Source organism: Drosophila montana, unplaced genomic scaffold (assembly GCF_035044405.1).
Source record: "Drosophila montana isolate Dmon_TW-CO22-7 unplaced genomic scaffold, ASM3504440v1 contig_3231_1, whole genome shotgun sequence".
Taxonomy (NCBI): domain Eukaryota; kingdom Metazoa; phylum Arthropoda; class Insecta; order Diptera; family Drosophilidae; genus Drosophila; species Drosophila montana.
Window position 1 is genome coordinate 183,504 of NW_026998113.1, and position 12,423 is coordinate 195,926.

General features: G+C 42.2%; 4 protein-coding genes across 4 annotated transcripts; 3 read left to right on the top strand and 1 right to left on the bottom strand.

Annotated features, from left to right (window-relative positions):
• The first annotated feature begins 4,102 nt into the window (after positions 1-4,102).
• Positions 4,103-5,301, top strand: Eaf6 (chromatin modification-related protein EAF6/MEAF6). Its single transcript, XM_064690083.1, has 4 exons — positions 4,103-4,327; positions 4,398-4,611; positions 4,670-4,795; positions 5,028-5,301. The coding sequence occupies exons 1-4, from the start codon at positions 4,175-4,177 to the stop codon at positions 5,192-5,194; spliced, it is 660 nt and encodes a 219-aa protein (XP_064546153.1). The 5' UTR covers positions 4,103-4,174; the 3' UTR covers positions 5,195-5,301.
• Positions 5,289-6,065, bottom strand: LOC135433832 (protein lin-52 homolog). The gene is made up of 2 exons (XM_064690084.1): positions 5,643-6,065; positions 5,289-5,580 (listed from the first exon to the last, which is right to left on the bottom strand). Exons 1-2 carry the CDS (start codon positions 5,929-5,931, stop codon positions 5,432-5,434), a joined length of 438 nt encoding a protein of 145 aa, XP_064546154.1. The 5' UTR covers positions 5,932-6,065; the 3' UTR covers positions 5,289-5,431.
• Positions 6,066-6,311: 246 nt separating this feature from the next.
• Positions 6,312-8,680, top strand: TM9SF3 (transmembrane 9 superfamily protein member 3). Its single transcript, XM_064690076.1, has 6 exons — positions 6,312-6,556; positions 6,648-7,205; positions 7,269-7,567; positions 7,624-8,058; positions 8,134-8,364; positions 8,427-8,680. The coding sequence occupies exons 1-6, from the start codon at positions 6,467-6,469 to the stop codon at positions 8,569-8,571; spliced, it is 1,758 nt and encodes a 585-aa protein (XP_064546146.1). The 5' UTR covers positions 6,312-6,466; the 3' UTR covers positions 8,572-8,680.
• A 538-nt stretch (positions 8,681-9,218) lies between these two features.
• Positions 9,219-11,364, top strand: LOC135433821 (collagen alpha-1(I) chain). Its single transcript, XM_064690072.1, has 2 exons — positions 9,219-9,222; positions 10,310-11,364. The coding sequence occupies exons 1-2, from the start codon at positions 9,219-9,221 to the stop codon at positions 11,362-11,364; spliced, it is 1,059 nt and encodes a 352-aa protein (XP_064546142.1).
• The last annotated feature ends 1,059 nt before the right edge of the window (positions 11,365-12,423 follow it).

A 12,423-nucleotide genomic window follows, 5' to 3' on the forward strand; every position in this document is an offset into this window, starting at 1 on the left:
TGCGGCCGCTGCTGCTGTTGCTAAACAAAAAACGTGGCAAATTCGTGATGCACAAAGCGCTGCCGGCCCGCAGAATTGGGCAGCATTAGGCGCAGGCAACTTAGAATGCATTAGTTGGGCTCTCGACGCCAGTCAAAGCTGACCCAAAGCAAAAAGCTTAACCAGCATAAATCTTTTTTATATACAAATAATTAATGCTTATATTACAGCTTTTTTAAGATTTTAACCGTTCTTATCAGCTCGTGTTTGATGCATTGAAGGCCACGCCGTTTCATAAATTGGCACACTTATGCAAAGTCATCGACTCACGCACATACTAACAAATACAGTCACACACACATAGACAGCGACTAGTCAAAGTCGTCGTCGTCGTCTGGCAGGCAAGCGCTTAGCGCGAGGCCGAAGAAAAACAGTTAACTTGTTTCGCGCGCTGAGCCGAAAGCAAAGCTGCGCTCACCATGGCGCTCAGCTCTATGTGAGTGCCTGTCTATGTGTGTGTTTGTGTTTGTGTGTGTGTTGCGTTGCATAACTTTCATGCCAACGCAGCCAGCGACGACTCGCCTCAAAGTTCATTCGCCTCGTGCACTCCATTCGCCTGCGCTTACCTCGCTCTCTCTCTCTCTCTCTTTCACTCTTTGCTCACTCTTTGCCCAACACTATTCACCCGGCACCCGCTGCCTGCTGGCTCTCTGCGGCTAACTGCTTCTTAGGCTTTTTCTTTTTGGCTCAAATCTGTTGTTGTTGCTTTTGTTGTTGTATCGATTGCTTTTCTCTTTTTTATTTTCAGAGCTTGGCTTTCGTTTGGTTTTCTTTGGCTCATCGCGCTGCCTGAAAACTTTGCGTGTTGTTGTTTTGGGTCTCTTGAAAAGGAATGTTTGCTGTTGTTGTTGTTGTTGTTGTTGCTGGCGACGTTTTTGGGTGAATGCGTTTTTTTTTATCTGTGGGATACGTGTGCGTAAGTGTGTGTCGCATCTGGGAAACACACATAAGATCTGTGCAGCATTGTTTAAGGTCAGTTCTCTTACCTAACTTTGATTGCATTTCATTTTTTTTTGTTTGTTGGTCAACAATTTTTTGGGTAAAGAGTCGGCTTTTTTTTAATTACTTACGATGAGTTCGGTGACCGACAGCTAAGTACTTCTGCTGATGCCTACATAAAGTGCCATAAACTATGACTGCATTTAGAGGTGAGAAGTTCAAATAATACTTAAGTGTCTAGGGTTATGTTTTTGTCATACGGAAAAAACATTTTGTTGGATGAAAGTCAAGTTAGAAAGGAGCGCATTTAAGGAATGATAGCAGCATTAGAAACTATTCAACAATAAGCAAATTTGTACATGTTCAGGCATATTTATAGCCCATTTTGAATGCACATGCATATGCATGTCAGCCATGAGCTATTTTTTATATAGTAAAAAGCTCTGATCGCTATGTAATCGACATATACAAAATCATTTCGATTTAAAAAAGAATTCTTTTAGTGATTATTGAAATACTAATGCATTTTTAAGTTTACAGTTCAAAATACACAATTGAAGAATTCAATCAATTTTCTATGCCCACGCGAGCTGCAAGAGCAGAAATGCAAAAGCTCAAAATGCTTAGAATAAAAATGCATGCAAGTCCCAAACAAGCGCACGAGCAAGCAAAAGCGACTGCCAACAACAACAACACGCAGCAGTGCAAATTGTGACGCCCCACCATGCAAACATACTCACACGTACACACACACAAAGAGCGATAGCGAGAGCGAGAGAGGCAGACCCCACGCTGTGAGCGGCTGAGCAGCGCGATGGCCGCGACAGCGACATTCAACTTGAACTTTTTGCGCACTCACGCGCTCTCTCTCGCTCGCGTGTGCTCATTGGCTTCGGCTGCTCGTTGCATAGAAAATAATCAAGATCAAGTTTCTTCCGGCATTTTTGCACAAAAACAAAAACTAGAGCTTTTTGTGTTTGTTGCTGCCGCTATGTAAAGAGCACAAGAGAGCGAACAATAGTTAAGAGCGCGGCGAGTGCGCCAATGCAGTAGCTTTTGCATAAGTTGAGTGTGTGAGAGAGAATGCACATGTGTGTGTGTGTGCGTGTGTGTGTTCCCCGCTTGTTTGTGTGCTTTATGGCAAGTGCATTTGTGTGTTTGTCAGTCAATCTGTTATGATGTCACTGCCAGCGCCGCCTTCGCCCTGCCTGCGGCATTTTATGGGTTTAGCTGCAAGCTTTTGCATATGAACTTTTGCATGTGCGCTAAAATGTTTCAATTTTATGCATTTTGTTTTTATGGCGATTACAAAAGTTTTCCATTTTTTGCCCAAAACGCAACCAACTCATTTTCACTCGCTCGTTGGAAAGCGCGTCTTCCTCAATCGATGGCAACAAACTATGTATGCTATATCGTATGTGCAAAGTATGTGTGCGCGATTCTTGGAAACCGACGAAAACGTAGCAGCGCGAACAACAAGTTGCCACAGCAGCAGCAGCCGCAGCAACAGCAACAACAACGAGTGCAACACAGTAGCGCCAGCAGCCGTGGCAGTGGCAGTGGCAGAGGCAGTGGCAGCGGCAGCGTCATCGTTGCAAGCATTGAACTCGATTTTGTTTTCATTGCCGCTGAATTTCTAAAACGCAGCTAATTAGTCGAGAGTGTTTGTGTTGTTGTTGGCTACGCAGTCGTCGCTTCTTTAGCTGTGTTCCACTTTTCTGGCAGTTTTCCACTTTTCCTCAGTCGCCGCAGCAGATTTCACACGCGGCCATGCAATTCATCATAAAAATTATTGTAAACTGCAGTCAATTGGCCAGGCGAGCAAGAAGAAGAAGAAGAAGCAGCAGCAGCAGCAGCACCAGCCGTTGCAACGGTGGGGCAGAAGGTGGAGCAACAGTTGGCCAAGGCGGGCGGGGCTGGTGGCAGGCAGATGTTTGCTTACAAAAAACCAAATGAAAATAAGTTTTTCCAAGTCGCCCAAGCCGCGCCTTGTGTGTTTGTTTTAATAAAATGAAAGTTTTTGCGCGCCAATCTTTGACACACATACAAAGCAGCCAGTCAGTCAGTCAGTCAGTCAGTCAGTCAGTCAGTCAATTAGTTAGTCAATCAGCCAGCCAGCCAGTCAGTCAGTTAGCCAGTCAGACGTGGAAGCAGACTTTGCTTACCGGCTGCCAGCCTGCAAAGCAATGCAACGGTCGTTGCCGTTTCGTTTTTCGTTGTGATTTCATTTTCTAATGTTGTCGCTGCGATATTGTTTTCTACTTGCGCTGGATTAATTTTTCGTCTGGGCCATAGATGGGCATATGAAAAGTAAGAAAAGCGCAGCAAAATAAAATCAAGCATACGTCGCGTATGACGAGCGTCGGCTGTTAAAAGTGAAAAATAGCCACAGCACCTAGCACACAAAAGTTGTGCGTGTGTGCATGTGTGTGTGCGTGTTTGTGCGTAGCTGTGTGAGCAACGAATTGTTAAAAAGTAAAAGAGAGTCGCACCAAGCAGCGAAAGGGAGCACAAGCTTACGCAGCACCAGTAGCTGAATGGGAGCGGTGGCGGCGGGAGCAGCTGATGGAAATAACGCTTCACTTTTTTTTCGGGAGTTCAACAAACTTTTCGGGCAACAGCTTAGAAAGAACTTGGGTCAATAAACTATGGAAGCCACAGTGATGATCTGTTGCGGCTGTGGATGATGATGATGATGATGATGATGATGATGTCGGAAATGGCGCTTGCTGCCGTGGCTATTGTTAGATATACACGCATATAAAACAATCGACGCAAGAGGTCAATGGCAGACGCACTCGAATCTCCTATGAATGTTAAGAGAAGCTTTGTAATGAAATTGCTTGACGAACAAAAAGTTGAAAGAAACTTGGCCACCACTTAAAATTACAATTTATTTACACACGCATATTTATTTAATCCCCAAAGAAGGGCTCGTTGAAATGATAATAGTTGACTTCGCAATTGTGTTCAGCGTCGTTCAAAATTAACGGTCACGTTTATGCTACTAGCGCCATCTAGTTTACATATGTGCAAGTCATGACCAGCATCGATAATTGTAGCATTGCAGCTCTATGAAATCGACAAGCCGCCATATTGAACGATAAGTCTTTGTGGCTTCAGAATCGATATACACAACTAGCTATACTCACAAATCGCCAAAAATAAATAACAAAACGCATCTAAACAATAAAAAATGAGTTCACCAACGAGTAAGAATGCTAGTGAAACGAACAACAATAGCAACAAGCCAAAGAAGTCGGCCAAAACGAATTCCAATGCAAAGGGCGGCACCATGGACACGCGCGGAGAATTGGCGGACCTAATCAAGAAGAAGGCAGAAACTTCGGTAACAAACAAATAAACAAACAATCATTGCAACAAATACAACATTACACCATATGCAACACAATCAACAGGAACAACTGGCCAACCTAGAACGACAGATTTACGCCTTCGAGGGATCCTACCTGGAGGACACGCAGCTCTGTGGCAACATCATACGCGGCTGGGAGCGCTACCTCACCTCCAACAAGGCAACCAACTCGAAGGCGGACAAACGCAATCGCAAATTCAAAGATGCTGAGCGCCTGTTCTCCAAATCCAGCATTACCTCAATGGCCATATGCAATCGTGAGTAGCCATCAGCAATTGGAGTGCAAACTCTACTAAACATTTTCAATTAATACAGCTGAGCGCGCCAGCGAATCGGATTCCATAACGAATGAAGACTCCAGCGACAATCAGATCTCAATTAACCAGAACACAACAACTGCTCACGATGGGGCTACATCAATTAAATCTCAGGATGAAAAGGGTAAGGCGTGGCAAGACGAGGTGGGCGATATCAGTGTGACGGATTGAAGCGTGCTGAAGATGATGAAGAAGAAGTTTGATCGTGTGCTGTGATATGTGTCGGTGCTTTAATTAAATATCAAGAAAATTGAAGAAGCCTTTATAACTATAAGTTAACTTAAGAAGTGAACTAACAGGTTTAGCATGTAATTTGATCCAACGACTTTAATTAATGTCTTAATGGAACTTTGCAGATTCGCCGTCCCATCGAAACGAGTCGGGAAGCGTTGTCGGCTCAAGCAGCAGCAACAAGGACCTACCCAGCACGCCCACCACCAACACAAAAAGCAAATTATCATCTAGCTCCAGTGCGACGGCAAAGAAAAGCGGACACATTAATAAGAAAATACGGCATCGATAATGAGCTCAATCCAAAGCTTGGATTATCGTCGACCGCTCTAAAAAGAGTTTTAATCGTGTTTTAGCGTTTCACTTGTACATTTAAATGATTAAACTAAATTAATCAACGATCGCTCTTTTTATTACAAAAAAAATTCATAATATACATTAAATTTAGGCTACATGTAATCACATGTCTATGTATAATAAAGTAAAATTAACTATATATAATACGGCAACAGAATTCAAAGTGAATGTCTTAGTTCTTTCCTTTGGCCATTCGATCAAATATGCCCAACAGTTTACCGCGTGTCATTTCCTTGGACTCTCGCAGGCCTAGTTGATAGATTTCATCATGCATGGACTTAATCTTATCTATCAATTGCTCTGGTGTTAGGCTGGCCAGCTCTGGAAAAGTTCAAAAATTGTTAAGGCCCGTAGGATGCTGGAAAATTCCCAATTCCTCTTACGGTTCATCCTTGCCATGTCCGCACTGGTAAAGTTTTGTGTGCATTCGGCGCTTGGTGTGTGTATCGGTGTTTGGCTCATGGTCAGAAAATCATCCATTCCAGGAAAGCGTTCTGGCCACTGCACCGGTGATTCACGCAGTGTTTCCATTGATATTAGCTCATCCTCTTTGGCGCTCAGCACCTTGTTGCTGCTGGCATTGCCTGTCGTCCCCGCTGCGTTGGTGTCCGTTTCCGACTTCAGAACAGTCTCCGGAGAGAACATTTCAACCCCCGGTTCCATATTGTTCATTATTGCACAGATGTGGTGTAAACGTATTAAATTCAGTTAAATGAATTAAATAAATTAATTAAAAAGGCGTTTGTATTATTAAACCGAGCAATGTGACCGCATTTCCCTAAGTTGCGGAGTTTTCTGTTAAATTGTGGTTCTAAATGAACTTCGATAGCACTAGTTCAGAATGAAAGTGTATCGATATCACTATCGAACAGCACGATTTTTTTGAAAACCTGTGTTCATTTTTCATTATTTTAACAATACTGATGACAATGCTAAAGTAATTCTTGATGTAGGTCTCTTAATATAGCCCTTGATGATATTGTCATGGTCATATCGTATTGGAGTTTTAGAATAAATCGTTTAGCGATGCGGGTATCGATAGAGCAATCAGAATCCTAAACACTAGCCAACACTACTCTAATCGAGGCTATCACAAATATTTCATTTTAATTCTTCCGTTTTGTTTAACGAAATCTACGCTGGAAAGAAACTGCAAGTGGCCAGCAGCAGATTAAGGAATAGAACGACCACAAAAACAAGTTCAGCCATGGGCACGTCACCGGTCCTTCTAATTTGTTTATGTCTGCTCTTCAGTAGCTGCTACGTGTCGGTGTCAGCCGATGAGCACAATCATAAGGTATATTTGTATATGTGTCTGTATGCATGCATCTGTAGTGTAGGTGACACTTCGTATAAGATCTTCACTAAACATAAAACAACACTTGCAGTATAATGATCGAGATGAGGTGGTGTTATGGATGAATACGGTTGGTCCGTATCATAACCGGCAGGAAACTTATGCCTACTTTTCGCTGCCGTTCTGCAGTGGTACCAAATCGAGCATATCGCATTACCATGAAACACTCAGCGAGGCACTCCAGGGCGTTGAGCTAGAGTTCAGTGGCTACGAGATGGAGTTCAAGACGGATGTCCCGCGCACGGTTATTTGTATGGTTAAGCTAACCGAGGAGAATGTGAAGGCGTTTAAATATGCTGTGATGAACGAGTACTGGTATCAGATGTACATCGATGGTCTGCCCATATGGGGCAAGGTCGGTGAGCGGGATGAAAACGATGGCAAGTATTACATACACACGCACAAGAAATTCGATATTGGCTATAATGGCCAGCAGATTGTGGACATAACGCTAACAACGGAAATGCGCGAGGAACTGAAAACGGATGCCAAAATCAAGTTCTCCTACGAGGTCAATTGGAAGCCCACAAAGATCGAGTTTAAGAATCGCTTTGACAAGTATCTGGATCCAAATTTTTTCCAGCACAGGGTATCTATGCCAGCTCATACTTCTAATTAACATAGCTAATTTTTATAATTTATTTGCACTCAGATACATTGGTTCAGCATCTTTAATAGCTTCATGATGGTAATTTTCTTGGTGGGTCTGGTTTCTATGATATTGATGCGTACGCTGCGCAAGGATTATGCACGCTACAGCAAGGATGAGGAGGTGGATGACATGGAACGCGACTTGGGCGATGAATACGGCTGGAAACAGGTGCATGGCGATGTTTTTCGCACACCACCAAATTCACTTCTCTTCTCCGCGCTCATCGGTGCCGGCTATCAGCTCATCTCAGTGGTCTTTTGTGTCATCATGTTTGCGATTGTCGGTGAACTGTATACAGAGTGAGTGAACAGCTGAACTAACATTGAAAATAGTTTACAAAACTCTTGCTTCATAGACGTGGCTCAATGCTATCTACGGCCATATTTGTATATGCAGCTACATCGCCCATTAATGGCTATTTTGGTGGCTCACTTTATGCTCGACTAGGCGGTCGCTTGTGGATACGTCAGATGCTCGCTTCCGCGTTTACGGTGCCTGTCGCCGTTTGTGGAACTGCGTTCTTTATTAACTTTATTGCCATTGGTTATCATGCATCACGCGCCATACCCTTTGGCACAATGGTTGCAGTTACCTGCATTTGCCTGTTTGTCATCTTGCCACTGACTCTCGTTGGCACCGTGGTGGGACGTAATTTGGATGGTCAGCCGGATTTCCCTTGTCGCGTAAACGCTGTACCCAGGCCCATTCCCGAAAAGAAATGGTATATGGAACCGTTGATTATTGTGCTGCTGGGCGGTGTGCTACCATTTGGTTCCATTTTTATTGAAATGTATGTGATTCAATGTTATTGTTTATTGCTGGAGCTTATCTCTTAATACTATCTGCTCTCTCTTTTGATATACAGGTACTTTATCTTCACCTCGTTCTGGGCGTACAAAATCTATTATGTCTATGGCTTCATGTTGCTCGTGTTTTCCATTTTGACTGTAGTCACCGTTTGTGTTACAATTGTGTGCACATATTTCCTGCTGAATGCCGAAGACTATCGGTGGCAATGGACGAGCTTTATGGCAGCTGGCTCCACGTCCATTTACGTATATGCCTATTCCTTTTACTACTTCTTTTTTAAGACCAAGTACGTGACCTTAAGCATCACCATTGTTAACATCTTTAAACCATATCACTTTGTTTTTGCAGAATGTTTGGACTATTCCAAACAGCTTTCTATTTTGGCTACATGGCACTCTTCAGCGGCGCTTTGGGCATCATCTGCGGCACCGTTGGCTATGTGGGCACGAATCTCTTCGTGCGTAAAATCTATTCCAATGTGAAAATAGACTAAATTCGTGCGGCTGTAGAGTTCAAACCATTTGAAACCATTTACAAATGTATTTATTTTGTAGTCCTTTAGTTCACCCACTTGTGTTTATATATATTCATTTTGCTCTTTATCAATGCTCTTACAATTTTCTCATATTGGTGTGGATTAAAAATGAATGAATTAACCAAGTCAAAGAGCTCACACCAATGATAACATAACAGCCGAAGCGTCGCCCCTGATCTGATCTATGTATATATAAATATATGGCACATATACTATGTATTTGTATGCATATGTGTGTTCTGTATGTGTTTATGCGTGTGTGCAGCATATATACATATATATATATATTGTAATATCAAATATGCCTAGAAACTTATCAAAAATCTATGCAATTGCAAATGTGACTTCAAATATTTTGCGCCAATTAAGTTTATATACATTGCAGAAATGTGCTGATTAGCAATAGTCGATAATATTAAATAAATAAAATCAACATATAAAAAATGATGTCTATAAAGTCATTAGAGTCAGGGAACGATTTAATCGAACTAACCTCTTAAGATCTCTTATCGAAACATGATTATTTCATGTTTTCTATTTCGACTGGGTATACGAAGAGTTTTATTGGCTAATTGAAACGTGTTCGTATTTATCAAAGGGTAACAATGCGTAAGTGAATTGCGCAATCATCCAGACTAGTGATATTGCAAGTCGGCCAATTGATTAGCTTGAAAGCAGTCTATCATCCTTAGGAAAAATCCATACCAACGGCTACGACGGTTGCTTCCGTACTTAAACCTACAATCTTTTGTCTTTTGGAATTTCTGCAGTACTTATAAATGTACTCAAACACAGCACCGTGCCGCAGCTCAATGGGGTTTATTTAGAGAGCTGCCACTCAAGATAGACTATGTTGTGCTTGGCATACGGTATGCTTGTAACTGATAAAGCACATACATACATATATATATGTGGCAGAACATTTGAATAGGCGACTCATTAAATTCGGGGCGCGAACATGTTTGCATTAATTTATGCTAATGAAAAGTGCGTTTGGATATTCTGGTTGGCTTTACCTCTACTTAAGAAATACATATTTATGTGTATTAAATAACGGCATTCGGAAACCTGAAAACCACTTGTTTTTGGGCGAGTGTGGAAAAGTGTCTGTTCAATCAATTTCATTCACAATCAAACCCACCAGGCTCTAAAATCAAGATCTCTTCACTAGGGTATTATTATTTACTTATTTTATTTTTTCCCTCATGCCCGTACTGTAATAAACATCAAGTCAGCAACAAATTTAATGGGCTGATTGACACGAAACGATTGACATGGCCCAAGAATAGAAGCGACCCAATTTAAGCCACAGCATGAGCATGTTTCCCGACATAAACAACCATAGATGTCAAGATGCTGGCGATGGCACAACCCACTGTGTATCAGTTTCCCTCTCTCTGCCTGACTGACTATTTCTTTTAAGTATGTTTAACGATTATCTTATGCGAGAACAGTTATGGGCCAGCAGCCCACCTGGATAATACGTTTTGGGTCTCTCCACACATTTCACTCATTTATATGCACATGAAAATGTTTGGAAACCAATTTCCACTCGCATCGAATATCATTAAGAATAGCTCTGAAAATTCTTTAGAGCCCAGCTCTCGGTATAAATACCAATGATCCGATCTTGGCTCAAGTCAGTCTGTAGATGCTGTTGGAATAGACCACACTAAGAGATCATGTCATCGCATAGCCTTCTGGCTGCTCTGCTGCTGGGTAGGTTACCAGGACGCTTTGTTTAATAATCCTTCAAGTGAAGTCTTTTCAAATCTTAAAGGTATTTGCTCCACGACCAGCGCCTCGTTGTTGAACTGTAATTGTGAGCCGGGTCCTCGAGGACCACCAGGACCGCCAGGCCCTCCTGGTGCTGGCTTTGGAAGTGGTGGTGGAGCTGGTGGTGGAGTTGGCGGTGGTGGTGGTGGTGGTGTCATTGGTGGTGGTGGTGGCCTTTGGGGCTATCCGCCTATGCCACCATTCGGTACCAACATTCAACCTATAATTGGTCCTAGGGGCTTGCCTGGGCCGCCGGGACCACCGGGCTACTGCTTTCCCTGTCCATATAGTGATTACGGACCACGACCAGGAATAGGATCAGGAATCGGACCAGGATTTGGACCTGGATTTGGACCAGGGTTTGGACCAGGATTTGGAACAGGTTTTCGACCAGGATTCGGACCAGGTGGGGGAGGAGGGGGAGGAGGAGGAGGCGGAGCTTTTGGTCAGGGCATATCCTCCGCTATTGGCAATCTTATAATCATACCATCCGGCGTCAATGGACGCGCCCAGCTCTTCCGCATTACTCCTGATGGCCAATTGGTGCGCATCGAGAATCCCAAAAATGATCTCAATGAGATTTTACCGCATAATTTCCAAGAGCAACTCGCACAACAGGCGGCCGTGCCCACTGCCGCCTCAACGACCGGGATAACGCCACCAAATCCGCGGCCAGGGCCCACAGCGCCCACGCCCGACGATCAGCCCGACGGTCTGGACGAGACCATGTTTGCAGCGACGAATTCGGAGCGCAAGGATTCGATGCGTGGCAACTCTGAGGCCAACGATTGGCGCCGTGTCCTGCTGCTGGGTGAGCCGCCCGTCATCAGCGCTGCCAGCTCCGAGCAGGCCAACGCCAACCAGCTGGAAAACAGCATGGACAGCTTTCAGCGAGCATTGGTCGATCTGAGGGATAAGTATGCCTCCCTAATCCAGCCGCCCACGGTCGATCAACGATACGCCGTTATTCTATAGACACTAACTAACACCTGAACACACTTATTATAATAATAAAAGTACTGATAATTTCTAAAATTTACTGTTATTGCAAAAAAATTTAGGAGAGAAAAGTTTTAGGAGAGAGAATTTTTTAAGATTTTTTAAAGAGTTTAGTTTTGATATATTCTGGAAAGTGGAATATACAAAGAGCCAAGTTCTATTATAAGTATATATTTTGATATATATATGTATATATATAAAGACGATTACTGATTTATGAAATTAATCATTTTAATCCGATTTCCGTGTAGTTTACAGTAAGTGATAAGATTTAGAAAGTTGTTTGTTCAAAACAAATTGAGACCAAGTCTTAAGAATTTAATTTACGATCATGACAATTTAATAGTACAGATTGACTATAATCAGAGAATCAAGCGTATATAACATACAGCTGCGATAGAATATAATGATAAGCACAAGAAGAAGTGCACTATATAGGACAGCCCAACTAGAAGATATATATATTCTATATATAAGTGTATATAGACAAAATCCAAATAAGAAAGGTTTGAATTAAATACTACTTATTATAAGCATAAAGCAGAGAAGTGCTTTATTAACGACCGATTCTTCCTTTAAGAATAGTCATATAGTCTGAATAGACGCGATTCGACAGATATGAAGAGAATATTGGGGGAATATTAAATTATATCGTGTAATAAATTACAGAATTTGATGAATATATCTTGAAAATAAGAAAAGTTTTCCATACAAAAATGAGTTTTAGAGTTTTTTGAACAGTTCCTTCTATGAAGCTAAATGATAAAGTAGTCCAAAACTAATATAGAAAAACTCGCCAGTGCCAAGCTTGGTCAAATTATCTTGAACAACAAAAATGTTTTTTAAGAAAGAACTTAATATATGACCGATCATTCCTATGACTGATATATGATATATATAGCGATTCGATCTGGCCGTTTCCGATACATGTACTGTACGGAACAGAAAGAAGGATATAGAAACAGATCCGATCTAACTAGAAACAGACAAGCAGACTTGGCTATTGATCGACAGTTGATCTTAGCCTTTTATAGT

Coding starts and splice junctions, on each gene's coding strand:
- Eaf6 (XM_064690083.1), top strand. CDS start 4,175: ATGAGTTCACCAACGAGTAAGAATGCTAGTGAAACGAACAACAATAGC. Junction 4,328..4,397: donor AGAAGAAGGCAGAAACTTCG/GTAACAAACAAA, acceptor CACAATCAACAG/GAACAACTGGCCAACCTAGA. Junction 4,612..4,669: donor CTCAATGGCCATATGCAATC/GTGAGTAGCCAT, acceptor CAATTAATACAG/CTGAGCGCGCCAGCGAATCG.
- LOC135433832 (XM_064690084.1), bottom strand. CDS start 5,931: ATGAACAATATGGAACCGGGGGTTGAAATGTTCTCTCCGGAGACTGTT. Junction 5,581..5,642: donor GGACATGGCAAGGATGAACC/GTAAGAGGAATT, acceptor GAACTTTTCCAG/AGCTGGCCAGCCTAACACCA.
- TM9SF3 (XM_064690076.1), top strand. CDS start 6,467: ATGGGCACGTCACCGGTCCTTCTAATTTGTTTATGTCTGCTCTTCAGT. Junction 7,206..7,268: donor CAAATTTTTTCCAGCACAGG/GTATCTATGCCA, acceptor ATTTGCACTCAG/ATACATTGGTTCAGCATCTT. Junction 8,059..8,133: donor GGTTCCATTTTTATTGAAAT/GTATGTGATTCA, acceptor TTTGATATACAG/GTACTTTATCTTCACCTCGT.